The 10,695-nt window shown below is 61.9% G+C and overlaps 1 protein-coding gene across 1 annotated transcript in view; it reads right to left on the bottom strand.

Annotated features, from left to right (window-relative positions):
* Positions 1–569: 569 nt before the first annotated feature.
* The window catches only part of TNFAIP2 (TNF alpha induced protein 2), a gene marked incomplete in the record, with an annotated part of 11,372 nt that continues 1,246 nt past the window's right edge, over positions 570–10,695 (bottom strand). Inside the window, 10 exon segments of the mRNA XM_027776382.1 lie at positions 570–2,319; positions 4,275–4,396; positions 4,556–4,711; positions 4,925–5,047; positions 5,865–5,988; positions 6,488–6,586; positions 8,362–8,462; positions 8,629–8,751; positions 8,880–8,994; positions 10,518–10,661. Coding sequence (XP_027632183.1) covers positions 2,178–2,319; positions 4,275–4,396; positions 4,556–4,711; positions 4,925–5,047; positions 5,865–5,988; positions 6,488–6,586; positions 8,362–8,462; positions 8,629–8,751; positions 8,880–8,994; positions 10,518–10,661 — 1,249 coding nt within the window.

Genomic DNA, 10,695 nt, shown 5'->3' with positions numbered 1-10,695 from the left:
CGAAGACCCCAACCTGTGCTGGGAGCTCTGTGCCCGGCGCTTTCAGACCTAAGTGTGCCACCCTTAGTCAGCTAGCGTTGTTCTGGGGTTTGGGGCGGGTGGAGATTTTGCTGTAGGGTAGTGCTGGTGCACTCAGGCAGACAGGGACAGAAAGCAGGAAATCACCGTCCAGGGAGGACGGCCATCCTCTCAAGATTCGGGGCATGCATGAGCACATGCCCAGCATTTCAAGCTTCTGGGTCCAGGACTCAAACCGTGGTCGACCATGTGGGAGTTCAACGCCTTAACCCCTACACCACTGGCTGGCCCTGGATCCCCAATTCATAAGGGAGGAAACTGGTTCAGAAAGGCATCCACCACCCACCACCCACCGCCATGCCCTGCGGCAGGCCTCGGACTCAAGCTCACAAGGGAGAAGGGGTGGACCTTCTGCCCTGGCACGCGAGGCCTCCGGGGGCCGGAGGGCTGGGGAATGGGCAGAACCAGGGAACCCCAAGCAGCAGAGGGAGAAAGTCACAGAGGATGCCCCGTCCAACCCCTTTGCACTCCCCCAATAAACCACTGGGTCGCCACTTTGAACAGCTTTATATCAAGGTACAAAACTCCAGATCCTGTCCGGAGTACACACGTACAAAAGCAGTACTATTAAAAATAGTATTAATAATATTAACCTCAAACACACTAACTCATACAAATGTGCAAAGGCTTGTGCGTGGCTGACTCCAGCCAGTTCCTGGCCAGTTGGTAAGGCAGTACCTGGGGACAGGGACAAGCCTGAGAGCTCTCCAACCATCAGCACCCCCAGAAGCTGGGCCAGGGCCGGTGCTGAGTTGAACTGCCCCCCTTTCGCACCGAGAGGGACCTTTCAAGCCCAGAGAGGAGCAGGACCTTTCAAGGAGCAGAGGCCTGGTGGGCACACCCCCTCTGTTCTCCTCCTGTAGAGAGGGACATTCTCTAAAGAACAGGGTGGATGGCAGTGGAGATGGGCAGGATGGTGACATCCTGGGGACAGCCCCCCTTATTCCGGAGCCCGTTACATTTCATGTAAGTAGGAATTACAGTTGCAGATGGAATCCAGGTTGCTGATCAGCTGACCTCAAAACAGGGAGAGGGCCTGGGACCCCCTGTGTGGCTCTATGTGGTCAGGCCCCTACCTGTAGGTCAGGGAGCGGGGAGAGCGAATCCCAGTGGCATGATGTAGGAGGATTTGGAATGCCATCGGGCTCGGAAAACTGGAAGAGGCAGAAAATGACTTCTCCCCATGGGCCAGAAGAGACATTCTGCCGACACCTCGATTTCAACCCCGTGTCAGACCCCCAACCTGTAGACTGTAAGTTCTTGTTTTAATCCACTAAGTCTGCAGAAATTTGTCCCAGCAGCAAGAGGATACTAAAACAGACATCAAAGGATCAGAGGTCGAGCTTGCCCTGCCCTGCCCAGGCCTCAGCCTGTCTTCAAGGGGCACTATGAGCCCAAGGCCCAGGAGGTATGGTAGACACTGGCCTTCCGGGACTACCATCAAGTGGAAGGCCTTGAGGGGGAGTGAGGGGTCAGGGCTGAGCTCCAGGAGAAGCCTGGAGGGTCAGAGGCAATTCAGGAGTGGGCTCCGCGCTGGCTCTGCCCCTCGCTCAGCAGGGCACCTCATGCCTTTCCAGGCCCCGGGAAATTGATCCTTGCTTTCTCTTCCTTCCAATTCTATCTTTGATCATAGACTCAGGAGCCCAGTCCATAGCACCCCTGAGCTGAAGGAGGCAGGAGGGTGAGGCGCGGCTGCCGGTCCCAGAACTGGCGAGGGCACTCAGACCCCTCATGAGGAGGACAGTTAGGAGACAGAGTCTGCACGAGCCCCTGGCCCCGACCCCTGGCCACACTCCCTCCTGCCCTGTCCCTTCAAGCACGCATCATCGACCATTCCCTTCTAGTCTGCAGCCATCGCCCTGTCAGCTCCCGAGGTGGGGCTCCCGCCCCAGTGGACACACAAACCAGGGTCTGTCCAAGTCCAGTGTCCGGGTTTGCGCCTTGGTCAGGGCTGGGCCTCAGCAGCAGCAGAGCGCAGGCAGCCAGTGAGGGGCTGTGGAGCCAGTGCCAGTCCAAATAGCCCAGAGGGTGTCTGCCCCAAGGGCAGCTGCACCAGATGCTCATGGGACGCTCGCAAGCTGGTCAGGCCGCGGGAAAAGCTAGCCAACCTTTATGAGCGAGAATAGGGCCCTGGAGGGCTCCTGCAACCCCGAGCTGACGTCCAGGATGCTCCGGATGCCCTTGACGTCACTGTTCGAGAGGTTCCCCTTGATGGTGAGGATGGCACTCAGGTGGCCTTTGCTGGGAAGGAGAGCACCCGTCAGCCCAGGCAGCCCCAGCATCCCACTCACCCGTTCGCATCTCCCCGGGCTCCTGGCCGGGTCGCAGGGCTCTGAGGCCGACATCTCTCTGCTAGGGGAGAGGCTGCCATGCTGCTCCAGAGCACTGAGCACCTGTGGGTCCTGAGAGCATGCCAAGCTCCTGCCCACTCAAGCCTTTGCCCTGGTTGTTCCTCCTGCAATGCTCCTTCCCACCCTTTAGGTCTCAGCTAAAATGTCACCTCCTCCAAGAAGCTTTCCATCTCTAAAGTCAGCACCTCCTTATTAATCATGACCTTGGTCAGATGCAATTACAGCTCGCACTTGTACTGCTCTGCCCGATTACATTATCGCTGGCCCTCACGGACTGGAAGCTGCATGAGAAAGGACTGAGACCTGGGCTGTCTTGTGCTGCAGTCTGGCACCCAGCAGACTGTAAGTAAGTGGTGGATGGATGGACTGGCGCATGGAGCCTGGGTGAGTGGAGGTAGGCAAATGATGGGTGGGTAGACAATGAATTGATGGATGGCTGGATAGACGGGTAGATGATGGATAGATGACAGATAGATAAATGATGAGTACATAGGTGGGTGAATGGATGGGTAGATGGTGGATAGGAAGGTGGGTGGGTGGACGAATGGATTGATGGATGGATTTATGGAAAGATGAGTGCATAAAGAGAAGGAGGGGTAGATGCTGGATGGAGAGATGGATAGACAGGCGGCGGAGGGGTGGATGGATTGATGACAGGTGGATGGATGTATACATAGAGGGATAGGTGGGTGGGAGATGGATAGACAGGCGTGGAGGGGTGGATGGATTGATGACAGGTGGATGGATGTATACGTAGATGACAGGTGGGTGGGAGATGGAAAGGTGGGTGGGGAGATGGATAGACAGGCGGCGGAGGGGTGGATGGACTGATGACAGGTGGATGGATGTATACATATATGATAGGTGGGTGGGAGATGGATAGGTGGGCGAGTGGACATGTAGATGGGTATATGAATACATGGATGGATGGATGGATGGATGGATGGATAGATGGCAGATGGGAGAATGGATGGCTATGTGGGGGTGGATGGATGAGTGGATGGGTGGATGAATGGGTAAGCAGATAGATAGACAGAAGGATGGATAGACAAGGATGGATGGATGGATGGATAACTGAGGGATGGGCAGATAGCGGGGGGACGATAAGGGATGGATAGATGGATAGATAGACAGATAGGACAGCGAGTGGATGGCTGGGTGAGTGAGTGGATGGGGGAAAGATGGGCAGAGGAGTGGATGGGTGGATGAATGGGTAAGTGCAGTAGACCTGCCAGAGGCTGACCTAGGGTAAGCGGGCTCAAGCCCATCAAGGCTCATTCAGACTTTCTCTACCATGTCAGAGGACCCAGCCCAGAGGGAAGCAACATTTCTGGCTCACGAGCTCCTCAGGCAGCCAGGGGCTTAGCTTCTGCTCCCAAACAGGAGCCCCAGGGCCCAGGCATGTGTCAAAGGCCCTGAGGGCCCCCAGGCTGAGTGGTGGACCATGGTACCTCGGGTCTCAGTTTCCCTTCTGAAACAGTATAGTGCAAGGTTAAGAGTGAGGGCTAGGGGCCAGACTGCCTGGCTTCGCCCTCTCAGCACTACCCTGGGACACATGCCCTAAGCTCTCAGGGCCACATCTGCAAGATGGAGACAGTGTCAGCTTTAGCGGGCCATAGTGAGGAGCAAACGCGAGTCCCCAGATACAATCTTAGCACGTACTGAGCACACAGCCAGCACCTGGCCAAGGTCAGTGGCCACGGCTGCATCCCACAGAGCATCCGTGCTCGAGCGCTCCAGCCTGAAGGGGCTGACTCCTGCCCCACTGTGTCAGGGGCCCCTGACCACAGTGGGTCTGGCAGTGCCGTGCCAACTGCTCAGGACCCGAGGTGCCCCCGTGCTCACCTGAAGTCAGGGTAGCAGGTGGCATAAGTGGCCACCTCCACCTTGATGGCACTGGGGTCCTGTAGGCGAATGACCTCGGCAAGCGTGGGGAGCGCGGGCTGCAGCCAGGTTGCAGAGGAGCCCTGCAGGCGTAGTTCTGGTTAGGGAGGCAGCTCCACCTCCACCCCCAGGCACCCAGGGGCCCAGAGACTCAGGTCAGTAACCCTAAGGGGCTGCGCTGGACCCTGAAGGGACGGGGGGAGCAGCAGCAGCTGTCCCAGGGCGCTGGGGCAGGGCCTCACGTTCTGGGTGCAGAAGTCCTGGATGGCTTTGGCGTTGGCCAGGATGTGCTTGGCCAGCTGCTGCTGCTGCTCGGCCGTCTTGAGGACCAGGCGCCGCTTGCTGAGGCGGATGATGTACTCCTTCACCAGGTGCAGGTGCACCGCTGCCATGAGCTCCTGGGTGGCAAGGGCCAGGCAACTGTGAGCCAGCGGCCACCAGGGAGCGCTCCGCCTCCCCTGAGGCTGCGAAGCCAGGAATCCAGAAGGGGCAGATGCCAGAGCAAAGGCGTGCACCAGTGCGTGTGTGAGCATGTGTGGGTGTACACAGATGTGCGTGACCGAGCTGCCCTCTGCTCCCAGGCCCAGCCACCAGCCGCAGCGCCTCCATACCTGCCGGAAACAGTCCTGCAGTTCTGAGAACTCAGGCAGCCTCCCGCCCACGGTGGCCATGATCTCCTCCAGGGTTTCCTCTGGAGCTGCCCAGCGCGTCTGCGTGAACTTCTTGAAGAGTGGCTGAGACAGGAGGCAGGATGTCAGGGCACACCCTGGAGAGCAGGGGCCCCCAGCTGCAGGCATGCACATGCACACGCACAGCATGTGTGCCCTGCAGGAGGGACAGGGGCACGCCAGGACTCCAGGGAACCCGGGCAGCGCTTCGATCCCGTTCAGACCGGAAGCGGAGGCAGGCTGTGCACCCTTCTCCAAGGCCGTCGAGCATGCTCAGGAACTGGGATGCCCGAGGCCCTTCCCACTGCTCCCCCTCAGATAAATTCCTGCATAAACAAGGCCTTATGCTTGGCTGAGACTTGGGCCAAGTCACTCTGGGTCAGGCTGGGGCCTTCACTGTTGCAGTCAGCCCTGGCCTTCAGTCCTGGATGCCGGGCGGGGAACTCTCTTCTTCCTTTGGAGGGCCTCGCTTCAGCGCTGAGGCCTTCTCTGCCCACAGCAGACGAGACCCCAGCCCTGGGCATCGAGAGCTGCAGCTGGGTCTGGGGACTTGGGCAGAATGCAAGGTCTGGGGTCTAGTGCATGTGATTTCAGGGCCTGGACTGGGTCAAGATGGGGGAGAGACACTGCGACTGCTTCTCTGGGCCCTCCCAGCCCCACGATCCTTCTCAGGCCAGGCCCCAGGTAAAGGCAGTGGAAGTCAGGATCCCTGTCTCCCCCTGGGCTACGTCCTGGGCCCCACCAGCCTACAGCTGACCCCACCCACACTTTCTCCAGGCTGGACCGTGTCCCCATCCTTCTACTGCCATCCCACGCCAGTGTTTCCCAAACTCTGGGCCTTTCTGCACTGGCTCAGGACGCTTGGAGGGGAGGTCCCCACTACCTTCAGGTCCACAAACAGGCTCTGCAGCAGCGTGTCAAAGCCATGGTTCTTGAGCTCATTCAGGGGGTCAAGCAGGTGGCTCGGGGGAGCCTGTGGGAGCTGCCACTTCTGCTCCATGGATGTCCTGGGGAGACAGAGGCAGGGAGGTCAACCAGCACTACTCAGTCTACAGCCTCACACCCAGGGAGCCCTTTCCTAAGCCATCTCTCACTCTAGAACCTTCAGTGGCTCCCTAGTCTCTATGAAGTTCCCTATGAGGTCAGGTCCAAGTCTTCCCATCTGTGCTGTGCATGCCCCAGCACGCAACTACGTCACACCTCCTCCTGACCACGGGAAGTGACGCAGCCTCTCCACACCTCAGTTTGCTCCCACTCTTACTGGGCATGATCCCTGCTTTGCCGAGCTGTCAGAAGGAGAAAGTAACAAGTAAATGTTTGCCTGGCCCAAATAACACTTGATAAATGCCTGGTGCTGCTCCTGCACGCCTGGCCACCGTCCTGCAGGCCTGGCTCATTGCACCCTGCCATCCTTGCTAAGGCAGCAACTCCCCGCCACCACCCAGCCTCTCCCACAGACAGCAGACCAAGTGATTCCCACTCAGCGAGCCCCTCCCAGCACCTCACCGGAAGGCCAGGCAGCTGTTAATGCTGGCCATGATGTTAGCCCTGAAGTTCCGCAGGTGTCTGCCTCTCTCCAGAAATTCATCGAAAGTACGCTGGTAGCTGGTGGAACCGGAAGGGGCACGTTCAGGATGGGGATGACAGCAGCCTCCCAGCCGTGGCCCCGGGAGGGCCCCAACAGCGTGCCAGCCCAGCTCGAATGCCCCAGGCCCCTCCACAAGGGGCCTTGCAGTCTGGAGGGACAGAGAGACCTCTCCATGACACTGGGGGGTCATGATGGAGTGGCAGGTCTCGCTCCTTTTGGAAACTTTTCCACTGAAAGCTCTGCTGATTGGGGTGGGGCAGGGAGCCCAGTGGGGGTCGGGCCACCCGGCCGGGGCAGGGAGCCCCACGCTGTGGCAGTGTAGGTTGGACCCCCAAGGCAGGGAGCCCCACATGACGGCAGAGGAGGTAAAACAACCTGGGTGCTCAGTGCCCAGGGGGTGTGCCGGGGGAGGGACTCCTGACTCAGAATGAGTCAGTCAGGGGCAGGGAGGGGGCTGGTCCCCTTGGGTGCCCCTGCCTCCCACAGGCAGCAGCACACACCCACACCCACACCCACCTGTGCAGGAGTGCGGCCAGCTCCACCAGCAGCACACACCCACCCCCACCACACCCACCTGCGCAGGAGCGCGGCCAGCTCCACCAGCAGCACACACCCACCCCCACCACACCCACCTGCGCAGGAGCGCGGCCAGCTCCACCAGCAGCACACACCCACCCCCACCACACCCACCTGCGCAGGAGCGCGGCCAGCTCCACCAGCAGCACACACCCACCCCCACCACACCCACCTGCGCAGGAGCGCGGCCAGCTCCACCAGCAGCACACACCCACCCCCACCACACCCACCTGCGCAGGAGCGCGGCCAGCTCCACCAGCAGCACACACCCACCCCCACCACACCCACCTGCGCAGGAGCGCGGCCAGCTCCACCAGCAGCACACACCCACCCCCACCACACCCACCTGCGCAGGAGCGCGGCCAGCTCCACCAGCAGCACACACCCACCCCCACCACACCCACCTGCGCAGGAGCGCGGCCAGCTCCACCAGCAGCACACACCCACCCCCACCACACCCACCTGCGCAGGAGCGCGGCCAGCTCCACCAGCAGCACACACCCACCCCCACCACACCCACCTGCGCAGGAGCGCGGCCAGCTCCACCAGCAGCACACACCCACCCCCACCACACCCACCTGCGCAGGAGCGCGGCCAGCTCCACCAGCAGCACACACCCACCCCCACCACACCCACCTGCGCAGGAGCGCGGCCAGCTCCACCAGCAGCACACACCCACCCCCACCACACCCACCTGCGCAGGAGCGCGGCCAGCTCCACCAGCAGCACACACCCACCCCCACCACACCCACCTGCGCAGGAGCGCGGCCAGCTCCACCAGCAGCACACACCCACCCCCACCACACCCACCTGCGCAGGAGCGCGGCCAGCTCCACCAGCAGCACACACCCACCCCCACCACACCCACCTGCGCAGGAGCGCGGCCAGCTCCACCAGCAGCACACACCCACCCCCACCACACCCACCTGCGCAGGAGCGCGGCCAGCTCCACCAGCAGCACACACCCACCCCCACCACACCCACCTGCGCAGGAGCGCGGCCAGCTCCACCAGCAGCACACACCCACCCCCACCACACCCACCTGCGCAGGAGCGCGGCCAGCTCCACCAGCAGCACACACCCACCCCCACCACACCCACCTGCGCAGGAGCGCGGCCAGCTCCACCAGCAGCACACACCCACCCCCACCACACCCACCTGCGCAGGAGCGCGGCCAGCTCCACCAGCAGCACACACCCACCCCCACCACACCCACCTGCGCAGGAGCGCGGCCAGCTCCACCAGCAGCACTTGCTTCGTCTGCAGGCCCAGGTCGGGGGTGATGTACTCGGCCTTGTCCTGGCCCTGGGAGATGATCTGTGCGGGGGTGCGTGTGCTGAGCAGGGCCTGCCCAGATGAGGGCTGGGCAGGGGCGAGGGTATGCTGGGGTGGGCATGTGCATGCACAGCCGTGTAGGGGCGTGGGAACCCGCGTGCATGGCCCGCGTACATGTGCGTCGTGTGCACGGGGGCGCCAGTGGTACCTGCATGATGTCGATGGCCAGCTCACTGTGACAGTGGCCGTCTAGCCTGTGCGGGGCCTCGTCCAGGACCCAGCGTTGTGACTCCATCGCCAGGGCCCGAGCCATCAGCTCCTTCACATTGGCCTGGGAAGGAGAGCAGGGGGTCACGGCTCTGCTGCTCATGTGGAGGTCACTGCCAAACTCACCCCACACCACCTCGGTGACCCCCAGCATTTTCTTGTCACTGCTCCTGGGCCTGGCGCTGGACTCACCACCTCGTTGGACAGGAACGTGGCCTCCAGCAGTCGGGTCTGATTCGGGGGCAGAAGGCTCCCGAGCCTGGCAGCCTGCAGCTCACCTGCCAGCTTGGGGCTGTTGAGGATGTCACTGTGGGCAGAGGGAGGCCATGTGAGGACAACTGCACCTGCCCTGACAGCCCTCACACCAGAGGCACCTGCTTGGCCTGGGCTCTGGCAGGCCCAGACCCCCCTGGTCCCCGTACCCGCCCTGTTCCCCACCTCGGATGCTGGGTCTGCTCCATCTGCTCAGTTCGATTCAGGCAAAAACTTGAGTCACAGCACCTCCCCTGCGCTCTCCTCTCCCCTCTGCTCCTGCACCCAAATTGACTAACCCTGGCCACCCTGGCCCTGCGGGGCTGCCGCCACTGTCCCTGGTGCGCTTGCCCCTCACGAGTCCTCCCCGCCCGGCAGCCAGAGCCACCTTTCAGGTCTGGTCCCTGCGCCAAGGCTTCCCTCTCAAACAAATAAGCCACTCCTTGTCGGCAGCCCTGGGAAGCAGCCAGCTCTCAGGCCTCCACCCTGCTGCCTGGGCATCTCGCTAGCCTTGCCCCCAGCCCCCAGCCCCCCCGTCCCTAGAGGGTGGGCCTGTCTGGGAGGAAGGGCCACCCCACCGCTGCTCCCTGGAAGCACCTCAGCCTGCTCGTACCGCTCTCTGGGGTCCCAGAGCTCCTGGGGACCTGCCCAACCCTGGCACTTTCTTAATGGCCTTTGCCTAATCTGGAGGCTTAGGAATGACCTTTTCTGTGCCCCTCGCTCGACATGGACAGAGCTGTGTCCCCTGCCCCTACACTCCAGCTGCACGGGCATCAGCCGTGCCTTCCCAGGCCCCGGTCCCACCCTAGCTTCAGGATCCTGCTTGGCTCGCCCCACGGAGCTCTGGGCTAGGAGACCCTGAGGCCATCAGCACAGGAAGGGTGTCCAGCAGAGGCGAGAGTGCTTGCCATTTCCTGGTGAGTCCGGATAAGCAATAAGGAAGACCTCCAGTTGGGCTGTCTCCCACCGCCTGGCTAGTTCTCCACGCCTCCCCAACACCCCATAGGCCCTCCCCCTGGCTCTCCTACCAGAGGCCAGCCTGTCAGCACCAGCCAAGCTCACTAGGCACATGGGGTCCTGAGACTCCAGAAGTTGCTCACCCCCTGCCCCAGACTTCCTGCAGCTGACGTCACACTCGGGCTAGGGCAGATGGGCTAAGCCCCTGTAAGAGGTGCCTGGGTGTTCCCACACAGGAGGACAAGGCCCTCCCCACACAGTTGGGGTTCTGGGCTCCCTTCCACATGCCTGCCTCCTCTACCACAGTGCCCCTCCTGCTCTGGCTCACTGCTGTCTGCTTCACCCCTACGGAAAGGAGGGGATCCTGAGTACATGAAAGTCCTGCCATGCCCTGGGCCTGTTTCCCCAACTCCAGGACATGACTGACACCCAGGAAATTAATGCTCCCAAGCGCAAAGCAGACCCAGCCTTGGCCCTGTCCTTCACCCAGGCTCCCTCCCTGCATGCCCAGGCTCTGCCCCTTCGAGGGTTCAGGCCTCACTGGGCTCTCAGAACAAGCCTCCAGGCGCTACCCCTTGACACCCCGCAGAGGCAAGCCCTCCTGCCCCGGGCCGGGCTCACTTTGGGTAGAGGTTCTGCACCCAGACCAGCAGCATGTAGGTGTCCCGCTCGCACAGCTCGAACTGCGCCAAGGCAGCCAGGTGGGCCGCGAAGTGCTGGTGGTAGCGCTGGGCGTAGGTGGCCACGACGTCGAACTCGGCGGGGGAACGCGGCTTTTGCCGGCCCCCCCCCGCCCCCC

Source organism: Tupaia chinensis, unplaced genomic scaffold, assembly GCF_000334495.1.
Source record: "Tupaia chinensis unplaced genomic scaffold, TupChi_1.0 Scaffold000671_2, whole genome shotgun sequence".
Taxonomy (NCBI): Eukaryota; Metazoa; Chordata; class Mammalia; order Scandentia; family Tupaiidae; genus Tupaia; species Tupaia belangeri.
The sequence above is the reverse complement of the archived record's forward strand: the minus strand, read 5'-3'. Positions and strand labels throughout refer to the sequence as shown.